Below are 15,281 nucleotides of genomic sequence, written 5' to 3'. Positions count from 1 at the left end.
GCTGACCAAATAGATCCCAGGATGAACCATTACATATTCTTGCCAGCAATCCTCTTAACCATAAAAACCACAATTAACAAGGTTATCCGTGTTTCATGTTCTCTAACATACTGCATATGTAGAATATTTTCCTCCAGATTACCGCCGTGTGTCAAAAATGCCACTTTTTTTACCCTTTTCTGTCTCAACCACTCGCACGTGTGAACAGTGACAAACACAAACATGGTAACATTGCTCTCATTTCTGCAGAAACTTTAATTTATTGGCAACTAAATCTGTTAGAGTAAAAGGGATCAGAGACCATGTAAAAAATCACCATATGAATTGATTAAACAGCAAACTTCATACAACAGCTACCACTATTTTGCATTATTGCTAGTAGTGGCTTTTTAAATAAACAACCAGTAAAGAGATTATCCCACTGTAGTCAAGTAAGGGTAGCTTATAGAACAATCACTTCTTAAAGTAAATTGCTGTAAACGGCAAGTTACATCTTTTAAGGCAATATACCTCATTGCTGAAGGCATTACACGTGTTCCCTTTTTAATGTTCTAGAGAATTAAACAGAGTCCAAAACTTTCTTTTGTCTTCCATCTGGCAGCAGAAATAGTCACAATAAATTTCCCAGTGAACTCTATTTGTGGCAAATACCTACAGAGTATAGTCCTTACAGTACATGCACTTCCTCAATTGCTTTTTCCTCTAGAAAATTCTGTTGATTTTTGTGTACACCAGGAATTGGAAAATGGTGGCAATTACTAACACATTGTAAGTTTTATCTCATGTAAACATCACAACAAAATGGTAGCCTTTCTCCCTTAGAAAACCTTGGGGTTTCCTCATTATTAGAACTTACCTTTATGGGAGAAATTTGGTTATTTTTTATGTAATTCAATGATAAAATTTTACATGTTTAAGTCTGAAATGATAACGAACTCTGATCGCAATAATAATTACAATGTCATCAGGAACAGTTACCAAACTACCAGAATTGAACAGAATACCATCCCCCTCCCCCCCCCCCTTTTTTTTTTTCTCCTGGTGAGTTATTGTACCTGGCTAATTTCTCCAGCGGTAGTAAAACCACGAATGTCCCTGCTAGTGACTTGTACTAAACTGAGGTGTGCACGTGTGAAAATTATTTGGCTGTTTAACTCCTTGCCGTGTGCTGCTGCCTGGATGGAGGGGAGCCCAGCGGAGCAGCCTGCCGGGGATGCCCGGGGGTGCCTGGAGCTCCCGGGCCGCTGCCAAGGCTGGGCGCCATATTTCACGTCCTCAACTCTGCAGAGCCTATTTGGTATAAATTTATGCTTATACCTCCCCCTCCAACCCCCAGCCCCCCATCCCGGATTATTTCAGAACCTGAAAAGGCACCTCTGTAATTTACAATTCCTGGCCAAATCAGCATATCTCTAATTGGAAGTAAACAGGGTCAGGGGACAGAGTTACTTTGAAAGTGATATGTTGTTTAACTGGCAAGGCGAAATTTTAGGTTTCAAGTTTGCATATTGCACTTTTGCGTCTTTTGGCTCTTTTTTTTTCTTTTTTTTTTCCTTTCTTTTTATTTTTTTATTTTTTTGGTCAAGGGAAGACCTTTGTCAGGGAGACACAGTTTCTAACAGAGCGGGGGGGCTTTCCTGAGCAGTACACTTTGTACGTACTTACAGTTCTCTGGAAATAAGGCTGTAATCTGTGCAGCTCTAAACACACGAATGTAAACATTCATCTCAGAACAACTTCAGTAAGCAGATTTTTCATGAGCATCGTAATTTCAGCAGAGCGGTTAAGTATGCAATGCACCTTTTGCAATTGGCAGCTTAAAGTGATGTGTGTGCATGTGTGTGTGCGTGTGCATGCAGGGGGGAAGGGTAACTCCACTGAAAGGCAATTGTTTACTCTTTCTAAATATATTTGGCTGCAGGTATTCTTTGACTAGGCCTTTTACAATGAGGGGAAAACTCCGGTGTGGATATAGTAAACAGAGCTGAAATCAGTTAGTGACTGCTTGGAATATTTGGAGACACGAGGGGTTGGGACAGGGCATCACAAAAGGCAGGAATTAAAAAACTGAAACCCAGGCAGTGGATTGCCAGCAGAAATGTTGACTTTGAGTCACACAGTAAACATTACATTGTTGCTTTGTTTTCCTTTTTTGATTTGGGATAAATTATTCTCCCGGGATTGATCGATGAGTGGAATCCTTAAAATTTAATTTGTGAATGATCTAGTATAAATAAAATGCTAATCCAAAGAAAGAAACCAGCAATTATTCATCCTAAACTCTGCTGATTCAGCAACTCAATTATTATTGCCTTTCTCAAGCTGCAAACTTTTCAGGCTGTTTTCAGAGTTGCTGTATCCGTCCTCCCCCCACAAGAGATACCTTCCCCCGTCCTCAGCTCTGCCTCCACCTCGGCCTCCAGCCTTTTTTTTTTTTTCCTCCTTCCCTTTCTTTTGCAGAGGTTGGGGGGGAGGGAGTGAAACAGTTAACCTCTTGAAGCGTATTTCCTCCAAATAAAAACAGTGAACTTACAAATGGAGAGGAAACCACGGATAACTCTGCAATAATTCAAAGTGTTTGGAATCAGGATTTTTTTAAAACAGTGTTTTTAATTGAAAATAAAGCTAAAGCATGCTTTTCAACAGTGCAAATTTCCATAATTTTGATTTACTGCTTCCATCATCACAATATATTATACCAGCATGTCTTACCAAGGGCTAGACTCTAGAAGTCTGCCTGTTTGACTATTTTGATATTAAGTGCAAATATAGATAATTGCCTCTGATTGTCACGTGCAGTAAAAATGTTTCTGCTACATAGAGAGGATGGCATGGCAAAAAAACCCACAACAGCAAATTTCAAGAGATGAGGATAGAACCGGGAAGTGTAACATGGTTGAATCGCCTGAGTTTTGTTGCCAAAAAGCTATGAATAACATGGTCTTCTCATTTTGTGTAATCTTTCCACTTACGGCCTCTCATTTCACTTTCTGTGTTGTATTTACTGCTTTGCTATTTCCTCCAGCCAGCATGAGGGGCTGGACCATAAATTGTACTGCTGGCCGGGCAAATATTTTAGTTGCTTTGCAAGTTTGTAAGGGGCATGTTCAGACCACAACTTAAGTATGACATTAGTGGATAGCAGTAACCTTATTTAAGACCTCTGGGTGAAACAAAAAGGCTTCCCAATTGCAAAGAGTGGCTGTACAAGTAAAAAGACACCCTTTTACCAAAAATAGAATTCCACATTTATTTACTGGTTTCAAATGAGGCAGCTTTTCCCAGCACTGGGGTCGCAGGCGGACCCCAGTCTTTTCCAAACCGGAGAAGAAGGAGAAAGTGCAACTGCCCTTCGAAAAAGACACCCCTGCACCCGAAAACAAAGCTCCCGAAAAGTATACTGCTGCCACATTGAATTATAGTGAACCCTTACTGTGCAACCATGTAACTTAACAAAGTTTAACTGAATTAACAGTTAGACTTCCATTTTCAAAATCTAGTGCATAAATTTAATGGCTCATTCTAATATTTATTATTCAACCTTTTGACATTTATTTGCAGCAGTTGAATTGAGGTACTGGTGCATTATTAGCATTTAAACAGTAAAGTGTTCCAGCTCTACCATAATAACTGAGTTTAACTTGAGTCTTTAGCCTGAAGTACTCTGTGGAATGTAACATAATAAAAAAAACCCCAAAAACAAAAACAAAAAACAAAAACAATGCAACAGAACAAACAAACAAACAAAAAAGCCCAAACCAACAACAACCAAAAAAAAGCCCCACCAAGATCCCAAAATAAGGAAAACCCCCCCACTGTTGTAATGGTAAATAAAATAGTAATCCAGATTCTGTCTTCACAATGTGATAAAACAGGATTCCAATAGTGTATAGCATTAATGGGTTTGTACAAACCATGCTGCAGAGTTTAAAAAAAAAAAAAGGTAAGAAAGTTAAAGGTGGTTCAAGAAAATATTTTCCAAACTACTTTATTAATTAAATTTCCTGAATTTGTGGCTAGGTGGAAGAGGTATTGCAGAACCGCCCAGCTGCCATTTCCATACAGGATGGGCCTTGTGAGGTGGTTGGGAATCCTTAGTGGTGTTTAAGGAATAAGCTGGCAACAAATCCCCATCATTGCCAATAATTAGTGATGGTGGACAGGGAAAATTTGCCATGAAATTAAATGGCCTTTTCACTGCTGATGCTACATTGCTGGCTACCCTTTTGCGTCTATTGTTAACTGTAAAATCATCCAGTGTTCCTTCATGTGTCTCAATTTTACCTGTAGGACGTGGGCTTCGAGCTGATTTCAAATTTGGTTTGACTGGAGGAGTCTGCAGTACAGGTCGCTTTCCCAAAACCAGTGTCCTGTAATTTTTTCTCACCCTTGCTCCAAATTTATACTCCCCATCCTCAGGTTTTGGAGTACCTAAAGTGCATGAGAGGACCTGACTCTGAGTCAGTGGGTTTAAGGAAGTGGTTTCTTTCTCAGTGCATGCAGAATCTTCCTTGGCTGTTAATAAAGCGTCCTGGTTATTACTCTCAGTCACACTGTAAAACTCATCCTTAGTATCATTGCACTCACACTTTAGCTTATGTGTTGTAAGATCAGGCTCATACTCGTCGTTCGCACTGCTGTCCTCTATTTTGATTTTAATGCTGTGCAGGAATGGCAACGCCTTATTGCCTGTATCAGTGCACTGGAGCTCAGCTGCTGCTGCTGCCCCTGGAGAAGCAGCATCCTCCGCAGGATCAGTTTGTAAAGAGGGCAAATCCGTGGCAAATTCAATACAATGAGGGATTTTGGAATCTTTCTCTGAATTTGCTGCCGCTGATGAAGAATCATTATTTAAGAACCTAGCAGCTATTGTATTGTTATCTGCACGGTGTGTAGTAGTTGCTTGAAGGCATTTCCTTGCCTCTCTGAGTATTCTTTGTTGTGGAAATGCATTGTTTGTCTTTGGGCTAGGTGAAGAGGCCCCCTTTGCAACACAGTTAATTGTTAGGTCAGTACTCTTGGCATTATTGGAAAATTCAGAGTGTGGGAATGTGAGTTCGGATACCCTATCATCTCTTATCTCCGCGAAGCAGCTCCCCAGGCCGCCGGAGCAGCGCAGCGCCGGGGCGGCGGGAGCCCAGCCGGGGCAGCCCCACTCCTCCGGCAGCTCCGGCTTGACTCCGCCGGGAGCGCCGCGGAGGGCGGGCAGCCCGCCGGGCTCCGCCGGGGCCGGGGGCCGGGAGGCGGCGGCGGCCGCCAGATGGTACAAGAAGTTGGCGTGGACCACGCCGGGCGGGCTGCAAAAGCTGGTGCGCCTGAAGCGGATGCTCTGCACCGAAACCTGGCTGGAGACCGAGCTGGAGTCGGAGTCCGAGGTGCTGTCCTCCTCCTCCTCCTCTTCCTCCTCCTCTTCCTCCTCCTCCTCCTCCTCCGAGCTGCCCTCGCTGGAGTCCGAGGCGCCGCTGCCCTCCTCGTCCTCGTCCTCCTCCTCGTCCTCCTCCTCCGAGCTGCCCTCGCTGGAGCTGGAGAGGCTGGAGCCGCAGTCCGAGTCGTGGGCGGCGCGGCCCGAGCAGCAGCTGGACTCCGAGTCGCTGCTGCCGCTCTCGGGGAAGGCGGGCGGCCCGAAGCCGCGGGGCAGAGGCAGCGGCAGCCGCGGGGCGCCGCGGGGCCGGCAGGGCCGGGGCAGGGCCAGGGGCCGGCGGGCGCCGCCGGGGGGGCCCAGCGTGACGGCGGCGGCGGCCGCCCCGTGGCGGCGGCGGCGGCAGCGGGCGGGCAGGGGCGGGGGACCGGCGCTCGGGAGCCGGGGCCGCGCCGCGGCGGCGAGCGGGCGGCGGGAGCGCAGGGGCGCGCAGCCGCCCACCGCCGGCGCCGTTTCATAGTTTACGGGGGATTTGCAAGGCGCCCGAGCGATTTCTGGGTAGCTGTGGCCAGTGTATTTACTAAAAATGTGAGGTAGATGAGCGGCCGGTAGCAAGGCTGTGTCCCCCGGGCGCAGAGCTTTCCTCCGGACGGGCAGCAGCGGCCGAGGAGAGTCGCTCAGACCCAGCCAAAGTTTGTTCTCCTTCCAGAAGCTGGAGAAGGGGTCGGGGGAAGCGAGCTCCGGCCGGAGATCGGTGGCAGACAGCGCCCGGCTTAGTTTCCTCCGTTTCGTTTTAAGAACCCGTTCGGTTTTGCAGGATGTGTATAGGGCTTCCACGTCCTCTCTGGAGATCAGGGTGCATTTGGCGGCGTGGAAAGCGATGGAGTTGATGGCTTTGAGTTTCCTCAACTCCTCCAAGTCGCAGTGATGTTTTTTTACTTTTAAATGATCCATTCGCTTGTGCACGGTAGTTCGCGGGATGTTTTTGAGCAGGTCTGTAAAAACCTGGGAGAGTGCAAACATTTGCTTTCCTTTAATGATGAGGTAGCCGAGCCTCACGCCATCCACCTCTTCAAAACCCGACTTCAGGTCTCCCATTTCGTGAATTAAATTATTCCCAGCATTTGCAGAGAGAGAGAGAGATGAAAAAAAAAAGAAAAAAAAAAGAAAAAGCCACACACACACAATCCTCAGCCAGATGCTGTATTTGTCTCAAGGCATCCTGCTAATAAAATATAACAAAGGCTGTTATTCCTGGTGAATGAAGTGCCAAACTTTAGACAAAATTTTAAAAAATAAATTAAAAAATACCGTGAGACTACAATCAATATATAATCTTAAAAATCAGGTTTGCCAAAGTGTTTCTCTAAGTTGCTGCTGAAGATCAGTACCTGTTCCCTTTCATTCCCTGCTTTTCCATTGGAAACTATGATAATGGAATGTGAAGGGAGGAAGAGAAAAGAAATGCAGCTGCTATTCCCGCCGCTGCTTTAGCTACAAATAAAATGACAGAGTGAAGTGAGCTCGTCCGGAGACACCTTCATCAATTAATTCCCCTAAAGCCAACGCTGATTGGACACTCCTGACAGGTGATGCAATAAAAATTGATATTCCACCCCTTCCCCCAAAAAATCTCCCACTAATTAGCATACCCTTATACTGCCACCTCCCCTCCCAAAGTAAATAATACAGTTAGTATATAAATCTTTCTATTAAACAATCCGAGCTCAAACACACTCAGCCCTCTCAGACTTCCTCGTCGCTAGCTTCGGAGGAAGGATTTGTATGCTTTTTCCCCCTATCGTTCCGTATATTTTCAGCCTGTTTTGGACAAACGTTGCTCTTTTGTGCATGCCGTGAATTTAAAGGACATAAGTCTGATCGTAGCGATGGAAAATCCTTCGGTAACGTAGCCGCTTTAAACTAGCGTTTTATTCTGCATTGTGTGGAAAATGAAGCTTAGCGAAAACGTGCAGAACAGCTTGGTATTTCCCCTTCTGAGGCTCCAAAGTTAAATGTTCGGTTGTTAACGAGAGGGAGTACTTACATTTTCGAGTTTCTCTTGATTTTCCTCTTCTGCTTAATTAGCTTTTTATAGCCGGGTACTAGGGTTATTTTTGCTGTCTGAATATCACGGCTTCCCGCACCGTGATACTATAACACTTTTAACTGAAATTCTGCCAGTAATATTGCAGGAGGGGGGAGGAGGACGTGAGCTCACGTCAGACCCATAACAAAGCATAGATAAGCCAGAAATGTATACACTTTTCACGATTAACCGTGCTGGATCACGAGCTGGAATGTCCTATAGTCCCAGAGCCCACGTCAGGATTCCTGCGTGCTGATTGCTTCCAGCAGAGAAAGGAGAATGTAAAATATCCAAGGTGTTTCCAGGAGCCTTTACGTAATAACAAAAAAGTGCTGGAACACACAATGTACGATATTGCATCGGGCTAGGATGCTTCTAGCTCGCAGTTTGCATATTCCGCTCGGAGTAGCCCTGCCGAAGATTTTTGATGCTCCATTTATAGCAGCCCCTTAAAATCAATTTGAAGAAGCAGCATGAAGGTTTAACCTCTTCTTAGGAACGTTAAATTATTCGAGTGTCAAGAAGGAGGATTTCGCAAATGTTGCGATAGCTGCATGCCTCTCCCTTGTCACGTTAAAGTGATGCTTGCGGTTTGCACGTTAGGCGCTGCGAAAAAAAAAAAAATCACCAATCTCTGCCGTGCATCCAGTGTTCCGCTGGATACAAACACCAGCACTTTTATGTATCACTGCACATCCAGAATTAGACACATCCGCGAGATTAATGAGACATCTCATACTGCTGTGACTTGGCAAAAAAATCGACGGAGGAAAAAAAAAAATCTTCAATCGCAAACGTCAATATCCACTCCGCGTGTTGGCAATATGGTGCGTGGAGTTCGTGTTACCCCGTCAGGTACAGCTAAAGAAAGCGCATAATCACTCTGTGAAAACGCCGTTTTGCATGACAAGGCGAAATGCAGGCAAGCCCCCAATTTCACAGGAATTCGAGAGAGAAGTGGGAATTTGGAGAAGTGCATCCGGGAATGGAGGAAGTCTATTCAAGGGAGCCTCCAACTCGGAGGGCTGAGATTTGAAAAGTCAGCCCTGGACTACTGTTGCTCTCAGCGCAGATGTAATCGCCGCTGTTCAACTTAATCCATGTGTGTGCGAACCGCGATGCCTAGTTCTTCCCTCTGAAACCTAGGGATAGTATTCCCATCCGAGAAAGCAGAGCTACAGCAAATTACATTTTGTCCCTCGAATTAGAAAAGGATCATTGAGTGGATCTCGTGATATTTCAGCCTTTAAACGTAACCGAGAGGCAGCAGTGAACAATGCCTCGGCACAGCTCAGACCATCCGCGGAGTTCTCCTTCCCTCTCCTCGCATCTGGATCTCCCAGCCTTGCCTTTCTCCTGCTCGCTCGTGTGAGAGGCAAAAAAAGCAAAGTTTCGAAAGAAAACAGCTGCTGGCGCTAAAGAGAAATCATCGTGGTCTTTCTAGAGCTAGAGACAATAAGGTCGTTTAAAAATTCCTCCTGATGTACTTATATGCTGCGAACACCCCCACCCCCTCCCTACTGCTCTCCTCCCCCTGCTTTAAGGTTAAGGCTATGGAGTCAACAGTAAAGGAACAGTAAACTCCGAGAAAGCTGCTCAGAAGACGTTACCCAAAAGCTCGATTGGCTGAAAAGTCCTTTATTTGTCAGGTAGTTCAGCTGGGTCGGATTCCCGTGTAAATCCACGCGTGCGTTTGCACACAGGGAGCCACGGGCATCCAGACCCGCACCCACGCGCTGCCGGTGATAGCCTGGCAGAGGGATTCGGCAACTGGTTAAAAAATGTCCCTTTTTACAATTTGGTTTTAATTTTTTTTTAATTTTTAAAAAAAATTTAAATTCTGGAGCTACCAAACGTTTAAAAGTAGTGACGGCTTTTCGGCAAACCTCGGGTTCCCGAAAGGTGCGGCCATGAGCACCGGGGTCGAGGCAGCGCCAGATGTCGGCAGGGAGAAACCCACCAGAAGTCTTGGGAAATGTCAGGCGCCCAACCTACACATCCCCACCGTATACTTACACACACTTTCGGCTGCATATCTTTCTCCCCATCTCACACAAGAGAGCTTTGTTTCTTTACTTCTCCATCATTTGGTTTGGCTCTTTTTGTGTGTGTGTGTGTGTGTGTGTGTGTGTGTGTGTGTGTGTGTGCGTGTGTGTGTGCGTGTGCTTTCCCTTGGCCATCGGCACACGTTGTGTATCCGGGGTCGTCTCGAAGCAGGCTGGGGGAGATCCTGATAAACAGCCGTCAGAGGCCCCTTGCACACGCACACGCACATTAAAGGCAGGGGACTTGAAAATGGATTTGCACGCACACAGGGGATTGCGATCAATAGCCACCAACATTTATGGCTTAGATTGTTAATGTGAAGGCTGGTCAAAAGAATGAAAATGAAAAATTAAAGGTGTCTGGTGTCAATTACATGAAAAGTTATGCCATAATTTACTTACTGGGATGTATGCCTGCGTGTTCATGTGTCCATGTGCATGTGTGTGCAGACCCAGATGTACATGCAGCTATGTCTCAAAAGCAAGGGAATTTCTTTGTTAATTTTGTGGACTGTGTCACCCTCACTAGTGATCAAAGATGAACATGATTAAAGGAATGGATGTTTGTCTCACATTTCTTAAGATAAGGACGCCCAGAGATGCCCGGTTTTGCCAAACACATACACATGCAACTACAGAGAGTTGTGTGTATGGGCGCATACACACACAGAGGCGATCAATCAAACGTGCTCCTTTTCACGTTGAGTAGCGTGCAATTTGCAATCTATACTCTATAGCCAGTAGTATTTCAGTCTTAAAACTGTCCGGCTGAAGGATAAACCTCATTAGGAAAGAAAGAGCAAAATAATATTCGTAATACTTTGCTGTAGACCTATTCCCATTTGTTGAAAATCATATATTTATATTTTTGTAAACTTGTGTTAAAATATATATGCTCACAGGGAACTGCTTAGCTGTGTCATACCAGAAAGAGAACGTGTGTAACATTTAAAATACTCCTTTTACGTGATGTTTTGATTTATTTTCATAGTATGATTATGTTTAAATACCAGTGCAATTTAGCCTGACCTCTTCCTTCTGCGAGGTAGTAATGCACACACCATTTACAGTCTTTTAAACGTTTCATTGGGAAATGCAACAGCAATGTCCACCACCGGTTGTACTAATGGGGAGAATTCTGAAAATCTTCAGGAAAACCTAAGGGTCATGTGCATTTTCACAATAGGATTGCCACATTATTAGAGTATTATTATTTATTATTATTTGCTAATGCTGGACTATGTCTTCAGGTACTGACAAGTATTAAATAAACCTTTTGCTTTCACGATGCTGTGCGGAAATACATATTTCACATGAGATCTTGATCTCTAACACTACACCCTGCTTCTAGTTACTATTGGGCATATTTTGCTTGAGGAGGACACAGACAGAAAGCAGCTAGAGGCTATCACAAAGAGTCCAGTAATGTAAATATAATAGGGTCAAGGAATAGTATAATAGGATCCTTCTGCTATTTTGAAATCAGCGAAATGTGACTGCAGTAACTAAAATTTGCCCTAAATTCTAGTTAGACAATGTATCAGAATGTATAACAAAATCTCCTAAATGTGCAGGACAAAGAAATACCAGTCATCAGTCTGGGAAAAAAAAATCATAATCTGGCTAACACTCTTATACCTAGAAGTTTTGGGGTTGGGTTTTTTTTTTTTTTTCATTTTTTCCAATTTTTTTCTTCTTTTTCTCCCCTTTTTTTATCTTTTTTTTTTTTTTTTTGTAAACAGAGATGCAATGCAGTGTTCTACTAAGTGCTTTTTAAGTTTGTGGGGTTTTTGTTTTATTTTTTTCACGGGAACTGGAGTGTTTCTTGCACATTAGAATTTCGTGCAATTTATAATCACTATGGGCTAAGACTATTTCTTGAATTTAATACCCATGGTAGTTTTAAAATACTTTTTAGCAGGAGTTTCTGGACACATACTACATGCCATGTTGTTTACTGACCCATAATCAAAATGCAGTGACCTTCTACCCTTTTTTTGCCCCTTGACCCATGCTGAATTCAATGCAGCCTTTATAAATTTGCAAATCCTTGGACGTAAAGGGGATTTGGTGAGGCTTTGTTCTGAAAGGATCCTAAAAGTTTGCATTTTTAATTAGACAAAGGTAAAGCAACAAACATTGGGAAACAAGATCCTCTCTTGCACATAGGTGATCACTCTTAATTTATATGGTGGGAAACTACATCTTAAAAATCGTACCCTGCAAACTGAAAAGCAGTTGCAAACGAAGGAGATCAGGAGGTTATGAATTGCACCAAATTAGCAATGTGGTACAAATCACTTTCATGACGTAAGGGATAGCCAGGCCACAATCTTCCGGCGCTCCTCATCTCCAAGGACCGTGTGGATCCTGCTGACCCGGGGAGAGGGGCGAGCCAGCGATTTGATCTGGAGCTACAGGCGCATTCCCTTATCTCCTTTGCTATCAGTCAGTTTAAAGGACACCGTAATTATGATGGTGATAAAACAATGCCCGCTTATGTGTGCTGAATAAATAAAGAATGTTTACAGCCCCAGAATGTTTCAATTCCAATTAAACGCTATCAAAGAAAAGCCCCTTTTGCTCCCTCCCCCCTCCCTCCCTCCCTCTCCCCCACGACTCCCTATTTACCTTGTTGGTTGTAATATGGCCCTATGAAATAAACCGGCCTTCCAGTTTGCCATTAAGGCCACATGGGCAGGAGGGGGAGGAAGAGGAGGAGAGGGGGTGTGAGACAACACGCACTCCCGGTCCCACAATTACTTTGGGTCGCCTGCATCCCCTCTCTTCCTTAAAATTTATTTTGCTGTTATTTGTTTATTTTTCAATTGGCAAAGGCGTGATGATGCAGGGGGAAAAGGCACTTAAAGATCCTGCTCCAACCACCGGCCGAGGGAGTTGGGCTAAATGAATCCAGCGCCCTTGGGCACTGGAGGAGGGGGCTGTCCCCCTCACCCCTGGCTGCCACCCCACCGGGGCCTCGGGGAGCGGGGTCTCCCCACCGCTCCTCTTCCCTCTGCAGCAGGGAGCCTTGGAAACGGGAGCCTGGAAATGCTTCCCACTCACTAAGACACAAGGATCATTTCAAATATTCATTGTATCAGCAAATCTGGTCGTAATCAGATTAAAGCAAGGTTTGGGGAGGAACTGCCTGTGTTTCTGGGTGCAAAATGCCGACTGGACTACAAAGAGAGCAGAAAATGGGTTCCTCTCCCCCCTGCCTTGGTTGCATGGGGAGAAAAAAGAAAAACAGTAATTTTTGCAAAAAAGGGACACTTTAAAAAATTGCAATTTTCCCCATTCCACCCCGGGTAGCATATTCCTCTCAGAGGTTGTTTTCCTTTTAACTTTACGCTTAGCATTTCTATATGATGCTCTTATTTACTTGTTTTAAACTACAGAGACTATTCCCGCTGTGGAATACACTGAGGTAGATTTTCTTCATGCCAATTTGTTTTTAGCTTATCTCAGCCGAGGCAACAGCTTTTCTACATTCAAGCTTTAAAATTTATATTTCATTGAGTTGTCTGGGGTGAGGTGTTTATATCCATTTTGTGGGAGTGAAGAACTGAGTGTATTTTCAGGACTGCTCGATAGATGCAGGCCCTTTTCCTTTTGAAAGTTTAAACTTCCAATACCCTCAATTCTACTGGCAGAATTAGGATGGACTTGGAGGGTCCTAAACGTGACCATTCACTAAGGCGGGGGGCTTGCAACAACGTGCTCGGCAACTTAATCTTACACTAAAAAGAGCAGAGTGTAAAAGAATGGAATACAAACTCTCCCGACATTTGTAGTCGCTTCCAAAGTGGACCGTGCATTTTAAAGCTGATGGGAACGTGTGTGTTTTGGAGCAAAAAGGAGAGAAGGTAAGTGTTTATCCCTTGTATCCGCCAGTTCGGGTAGAAACAATGAAAGAACAAAGGGAACCACTTCTCCGTGTGAACATTTCCCATTTTCCTCCTCCGTTTGAGCCTCACTGTGAGGGGCTGGCGAGGGGGCTCGCTCCAGCTTTACCTTGGGCGGCGGGTCGGGGGTGCGGGGCACGGGGAGAAAGTTGCGGGGCGGCTCAAGTCACCCCCCGTTCGCCGCCGGAGCCCGCCGCGAGCCGCAGCTGCCGGTTTCATGGCTCTGGACTCACCGGACAGTCCCCGCGAGCCGCGGCCGGCGGGAGAGGCATCGGGGCCGGGACCTTTGTGTGCGGGCTCTGCCCGGCCCCGCGCTGCCGGCGACGACGGAGCTCCCCGGTGACTGCCGAGGCGGCGGGAGAGGAAGCGGAGGTTAGGAGCCGGGGTAGGAGGGGGGGTGGAGGGAGAAAACCCCCCTGGAATTATTGGCAAATCCCATAAATCGCGTGGAAGAGCGGTGGGGGAGGGGCGGGGGGCGAACAAACACGGCGCGCGCGGGGCCTCGCGCGGACCGTTACAAGGGGCGGCGGCGAGGGCCCGGGACACACAGACACGCACGGACCGGCGCGCGGGCACCGGCGGGCGGACACACTCGGCGTTTACAGCCGCGGGGAGCGGCACGACGCCGGCTCGCCGAGCGGGACCAGCCCGGCCCGCCCGCCATTGGCGCGGGGGCTCTCGGCCGCTGACCTTTCACCCCCCCCCCACCCCCGCCCGCCGCTTCCTTTGCTGCCCCGACCACCTTCCTACCCACAATCCCCCGCGCCGGCCGCGCTCGTGCCTCCCGCCGCTGCTCCCCCTCCCCCCGCTCCGTTCCCCCCGGCATTCCGGGAAAACCCGGGAGCGGCGGCGCCTCCCTCGGGAAGCGCCGGGGCGGGATCGGGGTGTCCCTGCGGCGGCGGCGGTAACGGCCGGGTGGGGGCGGGGCGGAGGCGGGCTCGGCCGCGTTTGAACGGGAGCGCCGGCGGAGCCCCGCGCGCCGCAGCGCCGGGACCGGCCGGGAATCCTGTCACCTGCGGGGCGGGATCGCTGAGCACGGGATGTGCGGGGAGCTCCCTCGGCCGAGGGCAGGAAGGGGCTCTGAGGTCCCTTCCTGGCCGCGTGCTGCGGGAGCCGGGGCGCTGGGAAGAGGATTTGCCTGTTGAATTTCATCGCTGGTAGACGTTAATCTCGTGTTTTAAAGTACCTTGTCAGTGGCTTTAAGGAAATCAAACGTGACATTAATCAAATCACACAAATGTAAACATTTATAAGTTAAATCCTAATATTATGCAATTATTTAAATCGAGCCGCGGTTTTTCCTCAGTGTCATGTTGTAGCTCCCACTCTCTTCCTCACAAGCTCTGAGTTTTCTGCTGGATCGCGGTGTCTTGGTGTCGGCTCCATGGAGTTCTGAGCGTAGGGACGGGAACGCGCTGGGCTGCAGGTGGCTGAGGGCTGTAGCTTGGATATCGCCCGGTCACCTAACCAGGCCCGTCAAGGTTAAAAAGAAGGACGCTTTTGTGAATTTGAGCACAAAATCCTCAAATAATACCTTGCATTGGTACGGTTGAGGGTTTTTCTCTGCCCTGTGGGTATGTGAAGCAGGTGATCCCGTGCACAAGCTCGACGAGGATGCCTGGGTGGCTGAGATGGGGCAGAGGTTCCTCTGCCGCCTCAGTGGGATTTTTAGGCGAGGTGACACGCGAAAGACCCATTACACTGCGATGAGGGAACAAGGGAGGGTGGGCTGGCGGGCTTCGACGGCAGGCACAGCACGAAGGCAAGTTTGGGGAAAGGCGAAGATGGCAGGCAGGATGCGCTGGGAAGCGGCCGGCGCCGCGGGCAGTTGGCCTCTCCCCGTCTTCGCCCTTCGTCCCGGCCCTTCCCGTTCGCCTCTC

At 47.0% G+C, this 15,281-nt stretch overlaps 1 protein-coding gene across 2 annotated transcripts; it reads right to left on the bottom strand.

Moving 5' to 3' along the window:
- Positions 1-208: 208 nt before the first annotated feature.
- Positions 209-11,155, bottom strand: SKIDA1 (SKI/DACH domain containing 1). Of its 2 annotated transcripts, none has more exons than XM_064408403.1 (2): positions 7,407-11,155; positions 209-6,364 (listed from the first exon to the last, which is right to left on the bottom strand). In XM_064408403.1, exon 2 carries the CDS (start codon positions 6,311-6,313, stop codon positions 3,992-3,994), a length of 2,322 nt encoding a protein of 773 aa, XP_064264473.1. In that variant the 5' UTR covers positions 6,314-6,364; positions 7,407-11,155; the 3' UTR covers positions 209-3,991. The 2 variants fall into 2 exon arrangements, with proteins under 2 accessions (XP_064264473.1, XP_064264463.1); XM_064408393.1 differs by having other exon boundaries at positions 211-6,584.
- Positions 11,156-15,281: the final 4,126 nt, after the last annotated feature.

The sequence above is a fragment of the Passer domesticus genome, chromosome 1, assembly GCF_036417665.1.
Source record: "Passer domesticus isolate bPasDom1 chromosome 1, bPasDom1.hap1, whole genome shotgun sequence".
In the NCBI taxonomy this organism is placed as follows: Eukaryota; Metazoa; Chordata; class Aves; order Passeriformes; family Passeridae; genus Passer; species Passer domesticus.
This window is presented reverse-complemented; position numbering and strand designations above follow the sequence as displayed.